Genomic DNA, 23,495 nt, shown 5'->3' on the forward strand with positions numbered 1-23,495 from the left:
TCCATAGTTTTATATTTCTTCACATTCAGTAACAAAAGTGCTGAAGAAATTCTTCCAGCTATTAGAAATTCCACACAGAAAGAGCCTACTTCTAAAATGCGACTATTAAAAAGTCAGTACTGAAAGACATCTGGAAATATATGTGTGTGTGTGCATGTGCGTTTGACACTGGAAGAATTTATTACATTCAATTTTTACATTAAATTATTACATTAAATTTTAAAAAGGTTACTTCCAAATTGAGAAAATATATGAGAAATAAAATACAAAAGTCCCACAACTTTTAGATAAGCTTTTGAATAATCTAAAAATCAATGCACATATAACATTGATGCCACCATATTTTGGTATCCATTTTGAAGAGTGACAAAGAACTTGATCTTTTGGCACAGGTAGAAGTTAAGCCCTAAAATCTGTAATTTTAAAAACCAAAGTCTCTATCTGGGAAACTAGAGGCCTGTATTAGATCACATACTACCTACACAGTACAAAGAAAAAGTTAAATATGGAACAGAGTCTGAAATATCTGTTCACAGAGTAACACGGTGCCTAAAGTCACGATGCTCAGCCTGTAGATACACAAACCTGGAGAAGGATACTAAACTTTCTTCTTCCCATAAATTACTCAGAGTGGCAGAAAGGGGCTTCCATCTTCTCTTATATCTCTCCCGAGAACAAAAATCTATGATCTTATTTTAAAATTAAATTTAGGGGGACAAATCATGAGCATGGTTTGTAATGCCTTTCCGATGCAACTCTTTCAAGAGGAGGTAATGACAGGGTTTCTCCCTTCTGTAAAAGCTTAAGTCCTTTGCTAAGACGCACGAGATGGGGTTCAATTGCCTCCTCTGCCACCTCCAGGGAGACTATTTCAGCCATTAGGCTATAAGCTGAGCAGGGTAAAAGCTTATTTCATCTCTCCAGTTGAATTTGCTGAGTTGTAAAGCTTAAGTAGAAGTAGTAAGGACCCCTCTTTGTGTAGCCAACAGTCACATGAAATATATTTGTGGAATGCCATAAAATTAAATAAACCATAGTCAAGCTTGCCCACCATTTCCCCCTCCCCTCCCCCTATTTATAATTATGTTAAAATATCACTACCGTGTGTTAAATTGTCCAGGCAAGGCAACTACTTCTAAATCTGGGGTGGGTGGATGGTTATTGGGGGGAGGTGGGGGGGGTGGGGTAGGGTGGGCTTATTTTTCTGTTTTTTAAAAACGTAACTGCTAGCCATTTCCACATATTGGGGGGGAAATGTCTGTACTATGGAAAACACAGAGTGTGTTTATGTAATTAAGACTGTTTCATAATACTTCCACACAACTGGGCTGAATTAAGGTGGAAGTTAAGAGTTGCATAACCAACCCTACTAGTATTTTCTGACTTTTTAATGTTCAACTTTGCAACCTCAGCATCTTTTAAAAATGCTTTTTTGGGTAAGTATTCTGAAATACAAGGGATTAAATATAAATTTTCATAATGTTCTAACATATAGCCTTAACGCCTTTACGAGTTGGACATTTATCACCAGCTTACAGTAATACTGCAAATATGAAAGTAAATGTCATGATTTACTGCAAAGAAAGTTACCTACTGTGCAGTAGTAAGCATGCACATAAAAACTATAGTACAGATGAAAAAGCTGTAGCTTTGAAGTGAGAAATAATAATAGCTTATAAAAAGCAGTTTTTAATTCACCACTTAAAGCTTGAGGGATAAAGTCAAGTCATAAAGAACAAAAGGCTGCTGCATACAAGCTCCTTGCTTTGCTATATTACCTAATCTGAAACATAACATCTCCCCACTTTAACAGAAGTCAATGGGAATTAGTCATAGAATACAGAAGACACTCTGAAAGGTTATCTTGGAAAAGTCAAGCTCTATTGGTGAGATCCATCTGACCAAAGCAAACATCTGCTTCTGAGGGAGTCACCTGAACTTTCTCTACTCAGTGGTGGTCAGGAGGAGAAAGGTTCTTTTAGGGTGCAATTAACCTGATTTGTTTTAAACAGATCTCTTGATCATTCCTCTCCACCGAATATAGAGTGAGCCTAAGGTCACCAGCTTATAGACATAGATGTTATAGATATCCACAGTCAAGAAGGAGGCATCCTACTCTGGGTTTGTCAAGTAAGGATGGGGGTTGGACTAGATGATCTCCAGAGGTCCCTTCCAACCCTAAGCATTCTGTGATTCTGTGATGCAGGGTTTTGGACGCCTTTGACTGTTTTGACTTGAGTTTCTGTTTCAGTTCATGAACTGTATAAGTCACTATACATTTCACATTGCTTCTGTTGAAAAGATAAAAGTCAGTAACAACTGCAAAATTTGTAACAACTGCTTTACAGTGGCAGAACCACAGAAAAGCCCAGCGGTAATTAGTAGCTCACATTCTGCATGGAATATAAAACAGTGTGTAGCAAATAAGGCCAGACACAGAATTATAGGTTTTGCCTATGCTGTGCTTTAAATGAACAAAGGTCCAGTGGGAAACAGCATATGCAACAATGTAAATAAAACCTGTATTAGAGTGACTATATATGAAGAAATCCAATTATGGTTGCAGGCCTCAATTCTGGCACATTCTAACTTTGGCAAGTTTTCTTAGAATGGGGGCTTCGGTTTGTAAGAGACATTTCATCAAAGAATAAGAAAACATTTTTTAAAATTTATTTTTTATGTTTTTATTTACTTAGCAGGAGTGAAAAAATAAAAACAACCTATGCTCTAATTTTCCACTTTAAAATTAATAAAAAAGGTAAGCGGAAGATCAGGTTTTAAGACATTCAATATTGAATTTGCAGTTTTCATCTAACCTGATATTGGCAACTAGATGAAACTCTGAAGTCTCTGAAACTCTAAAGGTCTAAAGATGAAGTCAGAACTATTCACCTTGAGCTCTCTTTCTAAAACAGAGCCAAAATTAGAAATTTTCAGAGAAGTAATTAATCTGAAATGTCTTAAAAGACTGTTTAGTGTTCTTTATTGAAGCTTACCTTATCTGGCTTGCCTGAACCCTTGAGGTACCTGATTCTCTCCACTGATTATCACTGGGATTTCGGGCTGTCAACTTCAGTGTTAAGCATTAACTTTTATATGCCTAAATTTGGGTGCATTAATTCCATCTTAAATTTCCACACACAGCTATGTAACTATAAATATATGTTCATTCAGTAGCATTCACAGACAATTATACCATTGGTCTTAAATAAAACATCATTAAAACTGGTGGATGAAACCCTTTATTTAAGAAAGCTGTAACAAAGAACTAATCTTTTTAAGAAACAGTCGCAGCCTATACCTCAGACAAAGGCACATGTCACTGCCCAAAATAACACGTGAGATAGCTCTATGATCTTTGTAAAAGAAAAGGTTGGCAGCGCACTGCTTTAGCACAAGTGAACAAGTAAGAGTGAGAATGTGTGAGGCCTATCACCCCCAAAATCAGAGGGGAGCAAACTAGAGAGCAACAACCGGAATGATGCAAAAGTGATCAGTAGGAACATTAGGTCTTTTTTCTATTCGGTTATTTCCAGCTCATGAGGTGTTATTTTATAATGAATTGCTGAGGCCCTTAACACATGACTTGTTTCAAGGCTACTGCATTTTATCCTATTTCCAATATATTCCCATCTTCCAGGTCATTCCATTCCTCTGGTGAGATATTTCAGTGTTCTTTTGCTTTTCCATTATTTTCTTATTTATAGAGAGTTGGCAACATGGAAAGTTTTAACCTACATGGATTCCCTGTTTTCTGCTGGGTTCTTTTTTGGGGTTTTTTTTTGTTTTTTTAAAACAAGAAATTTAAGAGCAATGCATCCTGAGTATTTTGTAGCCAAACAACAGAGCCAATAGTATCTACCAGCACAAAGCAGAATAAGAAAACCCAACACACTATTGTGTGATGGTTTAGCAGTATTTTATACTCACACGTCAGTTGCAACTCAGACTCTCTGTACCCAAAATCCATAACAGTCAGCATGTATTTGTATGGCAGGCACCAAAACTCAGTGCTCTTGAAGAGGTGCTAATGCAACCATTTCCGAAATTAGTTAGGTCATTGTATGAGATAAATTTAAACTAGTATTTTCAGTCTGAACATAGCTTAAAAGCATGTTATTAAATTCATGTATTTAAAATAGGCTAATGTTCTGTAATTAGCAATTGTCTAAAAAAAAAAAATTCTAAAAAAAATTACTGAAAAGCTGTAACTACTACGTATTTTTTCAGATTACCACTAAACACAAAGTAAAAATTAACTGAAAAAAATGTTTTGCTATAATATTTTTGATCAACCTAATGGCCAAGTTAAATAAAAACCTTGCAAACCCTCTCCATACAACAAACAGATCATTACTTATAGCCACTGCAAGATTGGGCTAAAGGGCTAGCCACATTACTAAGGACACATAAGAAAAAACCCATAGGAAATAGTACTTATTCAGTACAGGTCAACGATTAGCCCCTTCTCTGTAACTCAGGAACTTCAAGTTCACTTTAATCTAGTGTAATTGAGCTAACCAGCTCTTACATTAAAAAGTAATGATTAAGTTAAATTTCTTGCAGACATTCTGTACCTAAAACAAACATGCAGTATGCCTCTGGCAAAGAAGGATACTAATTATAGGATTGACTCATAAGATGAAAGGTTGCACAAGTTACTACTAGAAACAAAAGTATGGCAAGCTGGTTTGAAAAAAACATATTGAAATTCTCATACTCCGCAGTTAAGATGAGAATTTCATTTTCTAACTGTACTTAACAGTGTCAAGAAACCAAACTAAATACGCTTGCAAAATGCTTGTTCATATGTTAGATGAACAAACTAGAAGTAAACACTGCAACTACAAACTTCATCATTCTATACACTAAGGAATTTTGTTAACCTAATAATGAAGTAAGCTCTCTACAGTGATTTTTTTGCTACACAAAACCATGAAAAACTAAGTATTTTGGTCACACTCAGTGTTCTTTTGTTATATAAAATATGCTCTTAAATGGATATTTAAGGATTCATTGCATGGTCAGGCAATAAACTCCTAACTTTGCTCTTCATGCAACAATTCAGTCCCTGATTTAAAAGGAATCATAAAAGAAACACATCACCAAGACTCTAGACATCCGTGGGTAAGGATATACAAATTCAAAAGTATTTTGTATTTCAAATTGAAGCTTCCATTGGGATTACCAGATAGGGTTGCCAGCTGTGAGTTAGAATAAAGATACAAAATCTGCCCTATACGTTACTGTGTACTGATTCAACAAAACTGTCTGAATGCCAGATGGGCATCACTTATGTAAATTCTCACTTACAGTTGCATGAGCTTGTGATGTGAATTCATTAAATAAATGGAATTTAATTCCATTTATTCTAAAACCATAAGTTGACATTTCCATTTTCATCTCAAGCTACACATTTTCCATCGTATTATAGCAAGCAATAAGGAATGTATTTTCAAAGAGATTTACGTTGGTATTTTGTGCTTTTTACAAAATACATCAATACATGCTTTAGTGGATAAAAATGGATTACACATAATTAGTTCAACTCTCATGCTGAAACCAGAAAGCCAATGCCTTTCAGTGCAATTCAACTTCATCAAATATCACTTCAGCTTCATATCATCTGCTTAGAAGTTTACTGGATTACGATCATACATATTTTATATATTACATTTTCAGAGTTTATAAACAAATAGTGTTGAAAAACAACATTTCAATTCCTAATTTATTCTATGATGTCCACTTGTATGATGGAAGCCATTTACATTACATCTGCTCACTCGGAAAATTTAATAATTACATTGCTAACAGCTTTCTAAATAGGGACTGCTAACAGTCACCTTCTACATTTTATATTAGAGTAGATGATTTTTTTTAGAAAGCCAAACTTCCAGTATTCAGATTCTCCTGTTCCCCTCCATAATCATAATAAATGAGTACTTTCAAGAAGTCTAGAAATTACCATTTTTTTTACATTATTTTCCTTTAAGTAGATTTTCTGTTGTTGAAGAATGCAGTAGGAGCTCATGCTACAATCTTCTCAGTAAGCGCACTAAAGTAACTCCCTATTCACTACTAGATCATTTGTTTTTATAAAAATCAGAAAATTCCTTTTCTGAGGTCTCTTACTCTATCAGCATGGACAGAAATTAATTATGAGGGTCAAAGGATTTCAAAGAGATAATAAATGACATTATCATATGTACTGCATTCACTTATGAAACCAAACTGAAGACAACACAATTCTAATCTTCTAATCTTATCATGTATCTTAAGAAACCGGATCTTTAAAACATTATGAGGTTTGCAATGACACTTGAATTTACAATTCTGAAATTATTTTTAGCAGACAGAAATGACAACTGTCACACCTATGGGCCATTGGCAACATTCAGTATGTTTCAAATATTTCATAGTTAAAAACAGTGAAAGACAAATTCTCCGTTCTCAGAAATCTGGCCCTCATGGGCCAGGAAGGGAGTTTCCACCTAGAGAATGCTAAACTGCCAAGAAGGAAAATTCTTTCACAGATCCAGAGACCAGGATGATGCAGGCATTAAAGAAATGATCCACGTGCTCACTGACAACCACCAAACACTGATCAATGTTCAGCCAACAAACCCAATTCAGCTCAATACAAGAAGTCTGGAACTTAAATGATACAGATGTAGAATGACAGGGAACATTTGACTGTCAGCAAGAAAGGACTTCCTATCAATAGCCTCAGGCATGTCTGTGAGGGTCAACCAGCACAAGGGTGGCACACAAGACCACCAATTCTGGAAGAGAAAACCTTAAGGCAGCATCCCACCTGCGTTACACCACAAGCTTTCGGTTGTTTTGGTTGGCTATTTTTGCACTGTTGGAAGAGCTAGAGTACTCCTTTATTCGTCAGCTAGCAACAGAAGGAGTGATATTGACAAGTCTCTACCACTAGAGAGACAGTGAACTGTGAATCCTTAAAAAGTACAAATGTCTTAATTGGCATACTGACACAAAATGAGTATTCTACCTCCTTATTTATCACTTACTAGCAGCAACAGTATTTTGCATAAAATGTATATACATGACTCCCCTTGACTCAAAGGAAAGAGTATGATTTTAAGGCACACATAAAAAAACCCCAACCTTTACTTTTGCCAGGACAAAGTGAGGTTACGATATTGTTTATTTACTGAAAGATGGATGGTTTTCACTGTCGGTGTACCAGTTTGGGCTTCCTTCTTCCATTAAGTACCACCTCAATCAGACAGATTTTGCATACAAAAAACTCTTCACTGTGGAACTTTCTATCTACTTTTTGATCCAGAAGAAAGTTTCACAATCCATCTAACACACCCTTAATTATGGCAACATGTGTGAAATCAATCTAACAAACCATGTTTTGCCAAAAGAAAAATCCCTTACTGTAATTACCATATGTAATAAAAAAAAAGTTTTAACAATTTCCTTGAAAAATGACACAAGGAAACGGGGTAGTCAAAGCGCATCCTTCTGTAAAGCCTCCAGAAACAAATACTATCAAGTATGCATTAAATGCAAATCTTGTTTGGCTTTGCACTGCTACTGCAAAGTCTATGGTAGCGAACCACACCTTGATCTTGCCTATGCCACAGAAATATTTATTTGTATCTCAAGGATATTCTGTGTTTTTAAAGCTGCTCAGAAAATATTTTCATAACAGAAGTGCAAACATAATTATAATCTAGGAAAGAAAAAAAGACAATACTTTTCTGAATGAAAAGGTACAAAACCCACACCATTTAATATAACAGAAATGTCTTTTAATGATTCTTTTGTGCAGATTCATTCCCTGATGCACAGGATTATTCATTACAGTGCATGAAGCAGTGCGTTGAACTTTTTTGGTTCAATAAATCGTATTTTAGAATATATTCCTGATGTGCTCCTCTTGAATTTACAATTACCAAGTCTCATCCCATTACTCGTAAACCAGTTTCTGAAAAACTGTGACATACTTTCCTTCCTGTTGATCATACTTGGGGGGGGTAGGGGAGATCAAAGGTAAACTTTTTGTCTGGTTTATGTTTTTCTTTCCTTTTTTTTTTATTTTTATGTGCATTGATTTTTGCTAAACTTTGCAGAGCCTTTACAAAGCCGTCAGCTTTTTAAATTTCTACTGGATATTACCAGCAGATCTCCTCTAGGATTTGCTGGTCAGTCTTAACACATCTAGTAATACAAAGGTAGTTAGAAGCAAAACAGAGGACTGCCCATTACTTGAGATTAAACAGCAGAATAATTGAAATAGAAAGTCTGACCTAGTCACCTGTACTTCACACAACCACACAGAGAAGGAAATAGGGAGGAAAGTTTCGTTGATTAGTCAGTCATTTAAATTGAAATTCACTAATTTACAGCTTAAACTTTACTTTAAAAATACAACTCAAATTCTTAACTATTTGAAGAAATTTCTATTCAATAAATGAATAGTCGTATTGGTGTACTTTAATCAGCATATCCAAACAGCAGAGAGCAGATATGCTTTTCCCCTCTTTTTGAAAAGCTATGAGTATTAAATCGGAATTTATTATTTAACCATCACTTGTGGTTGCGGTCAGAATGGGAGAATTATGAACAATGTCATTATCTTAAGAAAGTACCTTAGAACAATTGAGCTGTATTCAGACTTATTAATTGGATAAGGCATTAAACCAGGATCACAAAAGAAGCACAGGCCCTACAGTGCTAAGCACTCTACCACCTAGGCTGCATACACCATAATAGGAACCTACTTGTGATAAGAGAATCAAAGAGTAAGGACAAGAAGCCAACATACTGTCAACATAAGGAAAGTATTCTGGAGTCAAAGAAGTTATCAAGAAAAGGACTCCTAGCCAATATTCCAAATCTGCTCTCCTGAGCTCGGCATCAGAAGACACTATACAACATATTTTCCAGAGATGAGTGACAGATTAGCTTTTAGAGCCTGATGGCTTCAGTGCCAGCTGGGCACACAGCTGCTCAGCATTGCAAAAGTTTTGGGATGATCACTGAAGAGTAGAGAGAACTTCGTAGGCGCCTCCTTAAATTCCAATTCTGTTACCTCTTGGATAAACTATGATAGAGAATGGGGTCTGTATTCTCCAATTAGGTACCTATTGAGAGCATCCTGCCCAGTCCATGCATATGTATTTCCTTCCATGTCAGTCGGGGAAAGCAGGTGAGCCACAAGCCTTTTGGCCTAACCCAAAGCTGCAATGTGTCCAAGCCACCTGGACCCAGAATCTTGGAAATGCTCCTGGAGACCATTGTCTATGAATGCTTTTAGGTCCCTTGGGCTTTTAAGCATTTGCGCAGTTAGGTAGCTGTCAAGCAGGACATTTGGTGATGCAATTCTGGACTCAGGATCCCAGGCCTATTTGGATATTTAAGTATTAAGTACTTCTACATACTTGACAAGGCTAACGCTGTCTATACGAGGCATATTTCTAAAGCATTTACTACTGGCCTAGTTCTCTTAGTAGCTTGAAAGGGGTTACTTGAAACTCACTTAGTGAAATAAAATTTCACTGTGCAAAAAAATCTAAGTTAGATTTGAGGTAGGAGGCACAAAATAAGTGTGCGACCCTGCTTACTGTCGTAAATACCCTGCTTACTGTCGTAGTAAGAGCTTCAATGAACGCTTCAAACACTCATTAGAATTGCTGAAGTTGTTCAGGTTACTATCCTTGTACTAGAGACTCAAATGATAAATCTTTCATAACAGAGCAGGCACACTATATTGAGTACTTCTGTCCTACAGAAGTCACTAGTAAGTGAATCAATTCATTATAACAGCCCTCACACCTACAGTTTTGTGGGACTAAGCTACATTACATGCGACTGGAACTTTTTCTGATAGAACAAATTTTCCTCTGTAAAAAGTAAACTGAACAGAACAAAACATTTAAGGATAGTGCAAGAAAGCAGACAGAAGTCTAACAGGAAGCCCTGGGAGCTTTGGTTTCCAAATTTTGATTCCTTGGTAAAACGTCTGGCTGGCTACACAGAAATTCTTTTGGGTTGGAGTAGCACCTCCTTGCAACGTCATTTCAATATTTTAAAGCTAGATTTTCTTCTATAGAAAATTCGGGTTTGGTCCGCCCCCCAAGGATAGTGCAAGAAAGCAGACAGAAGTCTAACAGGAAGCCCTGGGAGCTTTGGTTTCCAAATTTTGATTCCTTGGTAAAACGTCTGGCTGGCTACACAGAAATTCTTTTGGGTTGGAGTAGCACCTCCTTGCAACGTCATTTCAATATTTTAAAGCTAGATTTTCTTCTATAGAAAATTCGGGTTTGGTCCGCCCCCCCCCCCTTGTTTTGAGGAGGAAGAGTAGAGGGGATGGTGTATAGAAATGAGGGAAACACTTCTGACCAGTTCTGTCCACTAACTGTAACACATATTTAGTGATAACAAGCTACATAATGCAGTACTTCTACACACACAGGCACAGAAATTAGAGGTACAGAAAACAGGAGTTAGTGACAGTAAGTTGGGAACGTGTATATAAAAGAGAGCTATTCTCTGAGCTAGGCAAGGAGAAAGTTTTGGAACATGATTAAACTACACAATGAATCTAAATTTCCTCTCCATTAAGTAACGTTTCAGAACTATTATTTCTAATTTTAGTGGCAACATCTCTGTGACTTTTTGTTTTAGGAGGGGAGCCCAGCATGTAAAGCAAATTCAGAACAGGAAGAAAAGGAGCTGTTTGACTCGAAGTCATACATGAATCTTTCCCCAATGGGTCAGAAGCATCACCGTTATCAAGGACAAGGAATTGAAAACATTTAGTTTTTCTAGGTTAACTCCCCTTGATCTATGATGAGTGAAAGAAATAAAACTGTAATAAAACTTTATAAGACATGAATAGCAATTCTCATCTCTCTGAAACACCTAGTCAAATTTGTTTCAGACTTCCTGAAGATAAGTTACTCCACCATCGAGTCACATATGGAAAATATCAGACTGACTTATTACATTTTTACAAAAGTGTACATTTCAGTTATGAGATAATGGAAAGCTAATGTTTCTGTAATAAAACAATACTGATATTTATAAGCTAGTGATGCTATTACCTGCACCTAAATTAGCTGTCACTCCTTATGACTTTAGGGAAAGGTTTATACAATATTCCAGCTGCTTTCTATCATAGTCTTCAATGTGGCAAAGAAGATTATGAGAGATGATGTGAGGTAACCCCAAATCAGAAAAAATACTGAAATAAGATAGACATATATGTTGGAATAGAACCAAATAATTAAGAATGGTTTCACTTTTCAGTTTTCAGCTGCCAGTTGTCTCATATGAACATACGCAGCCTACCTTCAAAGGCTGCTTTGCATTAGTAATACAAAGTTTACTGTATAAAGCAACCAAATAAAAATTACAGAAAAACTTAATAGCTCAAAAAACTTTATCTGAGCTTTCAAGTCACAAAATTCTGTAAACAGAAAGAAGAAAGTGATACGAATAAATTAAAATTCCACTATGTAAACAGAGGAACTAATGTGGAATTGAATGTCACCCAAAAAGTACTCTCACTTTAAAATGCTGTATTTAAGTTTAATGAAATAATGTAAAAAACTCCAGCAAAGCTGAGACAGAGGGCATTTTTCCTCTTTTACCACTAGCAGAAGTATTTTACAGAATATTTACGTAGCTAGCAAGCTTCCAGCTCCACCCTTACAAAATACATGATTAAAAGTAACCCTACAATATTACCCTGCAGACTGTAATTTCTAGGGGTTTACCTTCTTTGTTCTGAAGCATAATCCTTGTATACCCCAAATATCCATTACTCTCACATAAAAGTTTACAAAATCACAGATCCTAATCTTGTAAATGTAAATAAGTAGATTTATACCAAATCTTACTTTTCCTATACTAGCTACTTTTAACACCAGGAAGAAGGAAATGACACCAGATTTTATCCCTTAAATAGCATCTTTAATTAGTGAAACAACCTACCTTGTAGATTTAAAGAGCAAGACTCAGCTGCAGTTTAGGACACTTACATTTACTTCTCAGAAAAAAACAATTCTGTAAATATATGGAAACAAACTAATAAAAAAAAAATCTACAGCAGAAAACTGTAAAGGGAGCTTTACGATCAGTCTTAATGGAGGTAGTCAAAATGTTGTAGAAGTTCCTTACAGAAACAAAATTTAAAGCAAGTAAGATACAGATGTTTTCACTGTGAACTGCTATATGTATTTTGGCTCAACAAGCCAGTCTTTACTTTTATTCCTCATCTTAGTAAAACCTGTTTATTTTCTAGTTTGAGATATTCTTTATATTTGAAATTACTATCACTGAAATTGATATCTCAAAACATGGCTCATGGCAAAAAAAGTAGCAATCTTAGACCCAACGGCAGGTTTATTTCAAAGGCACATGATATTACAATCAAATCATAGACATTTCCACTGCTGTGACTTATTCAACAAAACACTTCTGCTTCATCGAAGCAAAGAATGCCTTTATTTCCTGGAACATGTAGAGACTAGTTTCCCAAGCTCCACACGGAATGGTATCCCGCCCCCGTCCTTATCCACCCCAGCTTTCCATGCTCCTCGCTTTGTGTCATGAAGACAGCAGAAGTAGTCCTGGAGAAGGAAGAATGAGTTTGGCTGGATGTACTGTGCAATTTACTGTGTAAGGTTTTTTTTTTTTTTAATATAATAGTGCAGATAGTTACCAAAAAAAAAAAAAAAAGACAAGGTTGTTCCTTTGGTGGTGGTTTGGCTGCAAAATGCTGTTGGCGCCTAGGTGTTCATTTCCTCTCTTCCTTGACTCTCACAAGTTACTCCAATTTAACTGTTTGTACAGCCAAATTCTAGACTGAATTTACACATAACAGGGGAACACCACTGACTGTAGATTGGTCCAGAAAGGAACAGTAACGTGGAAGTGCTAGGAACTATGTTTTTAATACAGCTTGAAAAAGTTCAATGTCACGGGTTCTTCTGCTTAGTAGAAAGCCTGCCCAGAGGCTAAAGGATTCTGGTGACTGATGCAGTTCTGCATTGTGAATTGAACAATACAACAGGAAACACTTGGAGGAATAGCTGACACAGCCAAGCTGATAAAATAATTCTATTGCTTTAATTTTAATCTGCCATCTTCTTATGACCAGAAGAAGGTAAGGAGTATGGTTTCTAATGTTTTTTTTTGTTTATTTGCTAAGACAGACTAGCTGAAAAACATAATGCTTGCTCAAAGAAAGCAATGGTATCTTTGGAAAAATCTTGTGCTCCTTACCCCAGCCTGTCCCACATCTCTCCTTCACTTGTACCACCACAAGTGTTTTGTGGTTGACAAACTCATTAGATTTGAAAATAAACTTAAGAAGGGATTATTTTAATTCTTTTTATTTCATGGATAGCTTCACAATCTAGCTTACTGAAGAGTTTCATTAACAGTTTAAGCCTAACCATTGGGGCAGCACAACAGTGGCGTGAGCAAACACAAGAGTGAACTCTGCAAGCCTAAATTGGTCCCCCAAAAAAAGAGTCATTGAACCATCACTGTTTCTCTGCTGACCAGAGATCAGTTTGGGACAGTCCATGCTACCTTCCATTTCAGAAAATTACTTCTTTGATTGATTGGGTTTTCACTCTAGTTCCCAGTTCAAAGGACTCCTTTTCTGTCATTCAGTTGAGAAAAAAATGTCTTCAGGTGAGAAAAATGTCTTCAGTTTACAAAGTGAACATAAATAGTAATTTTAAAAACACGCTTTCATTTCTTATCTAATGTTTAGATGCTGACCCCATATATAGGATTGGTATTTACAGTTTATTTACCTGAACTAAGCAAATTAAAATATAACTATATCATTGTGTATTTAATTTTCTGACATCCTAAAAACACACATAAGTCATTGTGTCCCCTTTAAAGTTTACACAAAGGTGATAGCAATTCCCCTGGCCTCTAATGCTCTCTTTACTTGTTCATTATAGAATCCTTTCAACTTTGCCTCTAAGCAATTCACAAACTCATTTTTTCATGAGTAAATATTTAAACCAGATCTGTTTTAAAATGTCTGCAGAAAGAAAGAAGATAAAAGCAAGTATTTAGATTTATAGCTAACCGGGTAATAATCAACTGCTACTAGTGCTGAAAGAACTTCATCCATGTCTCAGCTTTAACATGAACCTTTAGTTCAGGTAGGGGGCTGTGAGCCTTTGTGCCCTTATGGTAATGTTCTTAAGCAAACAAAAGATTGCCACACACCTCACGGGACAATTAATTCATTGAAACAGGACATTGAAACTTTTCCTTTTAATCTGTAATATAAGAGTTAGCTGCACTAATATTTGACTTTCTGTTTCACAGTGGAAAGAAAGAAGGATAAGAAAGGCAGAGAATAAGAACTTAGTTCTCTGATCATTGAGAACTTGCCCCATACACCTAATGGTCTGTCTCCATTTAACTTCAAGTAATGCAGTCTTAAACCTCTTAACTATCAAAATATATTAATTATTGAGATAAACAGCAAACATTTTCAGCATTAGCTGGAAAAAGCTTGCTTTCACACACCATTACTTATACTTCCTTGTAGAATCATATTTTTGACTTAGTCTTAAAACTATTTGATGTGAAGTAAAACTCAAACAGATTGCAGTTCATTTTCCTACTGTCGTAGGAATAACTTCCTAGGCTGCTCTGAGGAAGGCATGTACACTCTCCTAAACTGAGACAGCTTACGTTACAGACCTGAAGAATCAGTATACAAATTCCAAACAAAAGCCTTCTGAAAACCACAGTGACATACGGTAATCATACTTCATGGTAGGGTTTCCATTATTTAAGATTTTAATGGTTAGCTAGTATGTAAATAAAGAACATTTTAATGATTTCAAACTTTTTATTAGTGCTTCTGTAAAAGCTGGAAATACTTGCCAATTCTCACAACTTGCCATGAGAAATATGAAAAACAAGCAGTTGTTAACACTTATGTTATTTAGTCAAAGGTTTTTGTTCTCTAATCTCATGGTCATGACAAAAAAAGTCTCTAATCTGGATTTACCATTGCAGCTTGCGCCAGAGAAAATGCTCTTCTCCATAGGGCTGTCTGTCGCCCCCTTAAAATTAGTAGTAGCTTCCTAACAGTTCAATTTAGGATTCAAGCTTAGGCTCAGTTACAAAGACCAAATCACTACAAACTAAACAATTATGAGCTATTTCAGAAGACATGGTAACCATTCTTTCACCATCTTTTAAAAATCAAAATTTGTGATTTTGGAAAAGATGGAAATACTCATATGAGTCACTAACTACAGTCAAAGTGGAAAGATGTACGGAAGGTAATTTCTTCTTCTTCCCCGTCTTCGATAGTGTCAGAGAACAGAATTCATGTTTGAATAGCATGCTTTCTTAGAAGAAGGGAAAAACGGGAAAGAGGAAAAACTGCATAAAATAAATTTACGCAATAGAGATCCTAGATCAGAATAATCCTGCTGCACTTTGGATTTCACTAACTTTCTTTTTTTTGTAGATAAAAAGAGAGTAAAAACAAATGAAGGGGATAATACTTAGTTTGATCAATTGGGGGGATTAAAATAAATGTATATATGAAATTGCCTGTTTGGGTTCAAACTCTGTCTAGAAATACCTTCTGCAACTCATTGAATTTGAAGTGATTTCCTCCAGTAAGTCAAGATCAGCATTTCATTCTTGGCATCAAATCCCATAGTGTTTTATATGAAGAACACACATTCTCTAAACACTTTTAAGATGTTACGTTGTTTACACTACAAAAATAGTTGAAAATTTTTGAATTTACTTTGTAGGCTTACGTTATACATGGGCAGGAGTTACTGCTGCAAACATTGTAACTTATTTGACTTACTCTTTTTATGGAAATCTGATTTACTAGTTTTCAGTGTTGCCATCTTCAACAAAAATTTAATTATTCTGGTTCAAAGGTATATAATGAAATTCTCTCAAACCATAAGAGAAGCAGACAGGAAGCCACATTTATAAAAACTTTTACTATTAAAGATACTGCCTGAGAATCTGGTTTTGTAAGTTTATTCCTCAAAAGACACTAAAACTAGAAATGGAAGCAAACCAAGGAAATTTGGCTCATTTGAAAAATGACTATATAAGCAATATATGAAATGCTGAAGAATCCTTATTTCATTAAATTTAATACAATATGAAACTATTTAAAAGTATGATTTTCATGCACAATCGTATATAATTGGTTATATTGTAATTTAGCACAATTAAAAAACAAAGAATGTTTATAAGAAACGGGAACTTGACAATTCATTCTTTCTATAAACATTTTTTTCTCCTTGGAATAAGGGAAAAAAATGTCGCAAAATATAACATCACAGTTACAGAAGCAAACAAGTACCCCCAAGGTTTTCCAGAAGATTATGCTGAATCAATTTTATTTTTCATATTATAAAGCAGACAGCAATAAATGAAACAAGAATAAGTCACTCCTTTTATGGAATTAAAAACAATGGGAAGTAGACCATCAACGGTCTTGGAAGAAGTAGTAAAAAGGCTTCTGTTGCAGAATAAAGAGGTTTTCTCCTTTTAAAGAGATTCTAATCCCCTCATTAGCCAAAAACAAATAGAGAAACTGATTACTGATTTCCTTCTTAATGTATATAGTACTATAAAGATATTTATCTATCACGTTCTCTCCTGCTGTAACCTTAGTACGAAAGTTATTTTCAAAGGTATCAACAAATTACCCCTTTTGGGTGTCAGGAAAGAATCCATACTCACTGATGCCTGCCAGATATTAGGCAGAGGGTCTAGGCAAACTGTCTTTCTTTTGGCATTAACACAAAACAGAAATTAAAATTAATATGACAACATCGGAAGTGGAGTCAAGACTCCCTAAATACGTGGTACGACAGAAATGTTTATCCTCAAGGGATTGGTCATATGAGGGAAGCTTGCAATGACAGTGCTGGACCTGCTGAAATGTAATAACAAAATCTAACTAACAAGAAAACGAGCCTTTAAAAGAATTCTTCATAACTGCGACTGTCATTGTTTGCCAAGATTTCAAGTTAAAACAGAAAACATTTTGAAGCAAAAAAGTTAATCCCACTCCAACAGGAGGAAAACGGCACTTACAGTGAGGCTCGTAGGGAGGAGGAGGATCACCACAAGGAACACACTCCATATCTTGAAAGCCTCCAAGCTTAGTCTTCCTGTAAAATCTAGAAGATAAAGGAATGAAAAAACAGTTAATCAAACCCAGTTATTTTTCTTCACAAAATTAATCAGATGTTTTAAGAAAATCCTCTATAACTGCAAACTTTTGTCAATCTGTACCCCCATGCAAATGATCAGGAAATAGAAGAAAATAAAAGTAAAAAAAAAGTACACTAGATGTTAATTAATAGTACAGCAGTAGATCTAAAGTAATTTGAGGAAAAATTCTAAATCTGTTAGTCCAAATGCATATCGTTATAATCTTATATTCACATAAGAAATAAACAATTCTGGAGATTTCAGACAGAAATCGATATCCCGTTTTCCACATAGGACACAACATACAAGACCAGTATGATGAACTTATATTACGCAAGTTTATTTACACATTTAAAATATAAAAATGAACTAATTAATCTATATAACTCTCCTAAAAGAAACCAGATATTACAAGGTAATTATCACCACTAACAGTATATAAAGGACCAGACATCAATTTTTTCTAGTTAAAATCCCTAAGATATCCTCTAGCTCAGAGAAGGAAAAATCACTCATAAATTGGTTCATTTATGTACATTTACAGCAGGGCATCATTCCCCCCCCCCCAAAAAAAAAAGTTTTAACATGCTGTGTGAAAAAAAATCTTCAGAAAATAAGATTATTCTGATCGTTTTGTAGAATGGCAAAACAGTAGAATTGGCTTTCTAGAACTATATTTTAACAAACCAACAATCCCTATCTGACTCTTCCTTCTCCTCTAGGAAGATCTTCACCACCAACCACAAATCACAATGTGCATGGACTATGAATGCAAATTAACGAAGTGACCACTTGAGTCCCCATCTACACAATCCAGTTCTCCACTTTCTTTCCATATTTCACTTAAATGTATACTTTAAAAATTCTAGATAGCAAAGATTTCAAGGTATGAAAAAATGGATATTGCAAACAGAAGTATCAGTCAGATGGTTTAGATAAGTAATAGCAATGGGAGGCCACAAGCAGTAACAGGAAAACAATAAAATAAAACTATAAGCAAACTAACCAGCCATCTACTCATTCCTAAAGAAATTAATGCAAACATAAAATAATGGCTATCATACTCAAGGAGAGGTTTTATTCTGAAGACCCTTCAATAACTTTACTATTGAGCTTATGCTGAAGAGCTTACTGACTACAGTGACAGGGAGAAGCCTAAATTCCTAAACCAGGGAACAAGAGTAGCGCCAAATGAAAAAACAGAACTTAAGAGTGCTATATTTCAAATTTGTATGACAGTATGCTATCCTCTAAAGAACTTATCTACAACAGCTCCCTAATCAAGTCTTTCAACCAGTCACGAGTACTAGGCTAGAGTCAACAGCTGTGGTCTGTTCAAGATGAGTATGCAAATTAAGTGTTTTCTGACGTGGTAGTGGCACATTAAATAACAAGTACTAACTCTACTGTTGTTAAATTACTAGCACTGCAAACGCCATTAAAGTATGAAGACTGTATCAGCTAAGGCAAACAGCTTTCCAACTGCTCAAGAAACTCACACTTTAACAATGTGAACAGAAATAGATTGATAGGCTGCAAGACTGAAGTGGCCACTGTGATCATTTACTCTGAAAGAAGTGTGTTAATATTTGTTTTTAGCTGACACGCTTACTGTAGTGTTTTGAAGCTGAACAATAGGGAACGGCATGTTGGAAACCCATGCAAAACAGAAATAAATATGATTGCTGAGAGGTAAAACATTAGCTAAACTATTTGGTTTGTCTACCTATATCTTCCATTCACTTAGGCAGCACCTAAACTGATGGACAGGTATGAGTGGTGATGTGTTCCACAGTTCTGTTCCCCAAAATGTCCAGATCAGATGACCTGTGACTCCTCCAACCACAACTCCCTCCCTCCTCGTGTTTCTGACTTTGCTGCCAGTAAATGCAGGTTGTGGAAGCAGCTCTCATTTTAATATGTACTCAACACACGTATCTAGAATGCATTCTAGACCAGAACATTAAGAAGCACTCCCTGGTCCAGTTTAGATTTACCCTTAATTCATGACTTATTCTGGTTTCTTTTTTGTTCCTTTCTCAACTTCCAAAATTTAGCCTATATTGTTTATGCCACAAGAAGGAAATCTCCCTGCTGACAGCCAAATAAGCCCTACAATACACATATATATTAATCTGCAATAAGAGCATAAATCCATCCACCATGTGGCTGCAAGTAGTATCAAAAGTGCTTGTGGTTAAGATCTAACACCTGGAGCTGTACCTTCTTATACGATGATTTAAACTAACATTAGTTAACCATTGCTTTACTACATGTTTTTAAATGAAAAGACTTAATTTCCGGCTTGAGAGGAATAACTGTAGGAGCTTCAACAGTCTTCAGGTATTTGACAGCTGGTATTAAAAATAAGTATATAAAAATAAATAAGATAAAATTGCTGATATATATATATATATGGGAAACAAAAGAATGAACTTTAACCATCTCTGAAATATATAGCCTGTGATTTATAGGCTGTTACAATTGCAAATCAGTTCTCATAACCTACTCCTATCAATTAAACTACCAATCCATAGTCCAAAAAAGCATCAGAAATGCCTTTTAAACAAATTCATGACAGGTATTTATAATCACAGAACTTCGCCACAATATAAAGAATAGACTTTTAGAAATCTTATCACTCAATACTACAAACAGAGAAGATTAGCAACAGAGATCTGGGATGACTGGACAACAAACTAAGCACAGGTCTTGCTTTAAAACAGCAGTTTCAGTGAGCCTCCACAGTGTTACAACCTGTTGCAAAACAGTTATTTCAGATTCATTTATGATTCTCAGCCAGAATCATGCTCTACGAATTTACCAACATGGTGAAGGAAATTCAGGAGCATAAACCACAACCAACACTTCTGACCTAAAAATATACGTGCATAATAATTATTAGGTATTGACCAAAGGAGATGGAAAAAAAGCAAACAAATAATGTGATCATTCTTCAAGAAGGTAACTGTGTATTTCCAAATGTTTAATTCTTCATAACAATGAAGAAAGCCACCAGTAACACTCAATATTTTGAAGTATTTTGCTCAGGTACTGTATAGACAATACTCTCATAGATCACATCAGTAATTATCAAGCCATTTTTATAGATGCGATAATTGAGCCTGCAATTCTGAAATTACGTGCTCAGATCATACACTAAATTGTTGGCAAGGCCAATATTAGAACCTAGGACTTTCATACATACATAAAGGATACAAACATTTATCCAGAAAACATGAATAAGCAAATGCTAATGCAAATTAGTTTTGAATTTGTTCGAGTCTCGTTCAGAAATGGACTTACCCTGGTAAACAGTCTCCACATAGTGCATTGCTGGTGGCAGAACAGTTAGCCTTCTGAAACCGGTTAACTAATGCACAATCCAGACAAGGCTTGCACTTCTGAAAGCCCCAGTCTTCCTTGAATCTGTTTGGTCTGCATGTCATGCACTGTGCATCCTCCCCATATCCAAAGCCGCATTCCTGTAGGGATTAACAAGCAATAGCAAGCTATTCAGTCACTGAAAGCGTGAACAAGAAGAGAATGCTGGGATAAAATGAAGACCTAGTGTAATTATTACTGAGAGAGTAGGTCTTTCTAGAGACAAAAGCCATCCTTTCAGCGAGTTCAAATGTGTCTTCCACTGCTAATAATCTCCCTTACTTCTATAAGTAATACTTAGTCATCCACTTTATTCATGAAACCACAGCGCATTTGAATGATAAAGGGCTTCAAGGACTCCCACAGTTTCATTATTACTAGCTTATGGTAGAATTATTGAGCTGTCTGTTTTTTAATTAGGTCAGTCATGTGAAAGTGCAGAAACTGGGACAAGTGAAGTATAAAGGCACTTACTCACTTACAAAAACAGCAAAGAAGCACTTTGATATTAAGTTTCATAGCTAAGGTGAACAAAGTTAATGACCGAAGAGAGCGCACTGATCTTCAAAGGCTTGGAATTTCTGTTACCAAATAAAACAGAGCTGGTTAATGACCATCAGCTAGGCATGAAACGTTGCTTAGCCACTCAGAATTTCAGAAACTCAATCCATTCCAGTTCTAACAGTTCTTAAACTGTTGGGAAAGTTTAATAGCCCTGTGGATCACAGGGAGGCACAGTATTTTACCATACAAGAAATATCGTTATGGTTGGTTATTTATCCCGAATTTAGCTGTTTAAAGCCGTTACTACCATTCATTTTGCAAAAGGACACCCAATACAACTGACAGGCTGCAAAGAGAAACACTTAACCCAACAATATGCAATAGTTTTGGGACTGAATTCTACAAACAGATTATCAAGAACAATCAATCTATTTCATTTTTAGGTCACTATCTTAGAGTTATCAAGTTACTAAGAGTTGCTATTCCTTATTCTCATCTGAATATCCTATTAATTTTTTTGCAGTACTTTGGAGTTACATTTGATGCATTAGTGACACACCACAAAATGGCAAGAGGAATACAACAAATTGCTGGAAAGGACATATTGGGAAGGGAGTAGGTGGGCAAGGCATAATGTGGGGACCACCTCCTCCAGTATGTGGTCTCAGTGGAAGAATAGGGCATCTTCCCAGTGGGAAAACAACAGTAAATCTTCAACTGTGTTAACTTAAGAGAAGGTTTCCACCAGTTTCATCCATAACACATGCATGTTTGATGCATACAAATAACCTTTTCCAAAAAGTCACCCACCTACACAAATCTGCTGTACTAAAAAAGCCTTGAACCTTAGAAATGCACTCAGGATTCTCCGAGGTTTTGCATTGAGAAAGCATCTATGGAACAAGCTCTGTGATAGAGTTGGCCAATATGTATTTTATAGTGCCTCTAATTTGCAATGATAAAGTAAAAATAAACAACTTCAGATACATTTTACTGGATATTCTAAGAATTTTCAGTTTTCCCTTATGTTAAGAGTATCTTTAGTGTCCTCTGAAGAACAAGCACTCAAGTACACAGAAAATGGACAATTCTAAGAAACCAACTACAAATGGACACTGAAAATAGCTTTCTTCCTCTGTCTCTAGACCCAGAAATTAAAACACCTAAATTTTAATTTTTGTTTTGTTTTTTAGCTGAAATGTAGTTTCTTACTATTGACTATTATTCCGATTAAGGAGCAGTCAGACAAATCATTGCAGTTAGTGACAACAAAACAAGCATACTATAGTTTCATACACTGTACATCACACTCCTCCTGCGAGATATTGACACTAATAAAGTTGGTAGGCAAAAGGGGATAAAAATATTTCCATTTCTTTTTAACATTTACTTCAGCCATAGTGCATTTTCTACCATTTTATTTAAACCTACCAGTTTCTGCTAGGAATCAATGCCAAAACAATGGAGATTCTAGCAGTTCTATTTTATGTCACCTAAAAATATCTTACTGTGTTCAGTTTTACACTCAATTTCACTTATGTAATTGTAAGACGATATACAAAGCTACATGATTAACACCAAGGACTGTAACCAAACTAATTTCTGTTAGGAGGTTTTGCTCTTCCTAAGTCTAAATAAATTTTTTCATTGAATCTCATTATTCCTTAACACATTCTTTCTAAATACCTACTCTTTACTCCTTCTGTTTAGATCAGCCAAATAGTAATGTTATAGGATATATTATACGGCTCAGTCAAACCATGTATATTTGTATCTTTTGATAAATCACTTGGAATCAGTCCCTCCTAAGTCCTAGTAAACTTTCAAATTAAATTAACTTAATTATAAGTTTTCCTTACCAGACTACCTTTGAAGTTTCAGATTAAAAACAAGCAAACACCAGGAAATAAAGTTAGAATTAAATGCCTTCAACTCAGTGGCCCAAACTACCAAAGCTTGAGTAAATTGTTTCCAGCTCTATCAGATCTTTGCCATAGTTGGATGTATGGACACATCTTAGTGGTCCTTTGTAACATGGAATGGTTTACTTTAAAGCCATAAAAATGGTGGATGCAATATAAAGAAATCTTCTGCCCAAGAAATTTAGTCTCCAGTCTTTTCAAAGATGGCTTCTAAGTCCTTGCCAAAAATTCTGCAGATATAATCCATAACAACTACAACTTTATGTATGTGCTTTTTATGTTCACATAATATTTGAGGTAGTTAACTGCCCGGCAGGTGCAAATAAATATTTAAGCTTGTAAACCAGGCAGAACTTCAAACAGATCTGTACTCATAATTAACCACATTCCCCAAACTGAAGGATATGATTTAGACGATGGATTCAAACCCTTTGAAATCTTGGACTTTATAAT

The 23,495-nt window shown here is 35.5% G+C and overlaps 1 protein-coding gene across 1 annotated transcript in view; it reads right to left on the reverse strand.

The window, feature by feature from the left end:
- The window catches only part of TNFRSF19 (tumor necrosis factor receptor superfamily, member 19), a 45,781-nt gene that overhangs the window by 12,947 nt on the left and 9,339 nt on the right, over positions 1–23,495 (reverse strand). The window contains exons 3-4 of the mRNA XM_009890615.1: positions 20,539–20,717; positions 17,113–17,198 (exon numbers count right to left, since the gene is read on the reverse strand). Coding sequence (XP_009888917.1) covers positions 17,113–17,198; positions 20,539–20,717 — 265 coding nt within the window. The remainder of the gene's footprint in view (positions 1–17,112; positions 17,199–20,538; positions 20,718–23,495) is intronic.

The sequence above is a fragment of the Charadrius vociferus genome, unplaced genomic scaffold, assembly GCF_000708025.1.
Source record: "Charadrius vociferus isolate BGI_N301 unplaced genomic scaffold, ASM70802v2 scaffold278, whole genome shotgun sequence".
Classification (NCBI taxonomy): domain Eukaryota; kingdom Metazoa; phylum Chordata; class Aves; order Charadriiformes; family Charadriidae; genus Charadrius; species Charadrius vociferus.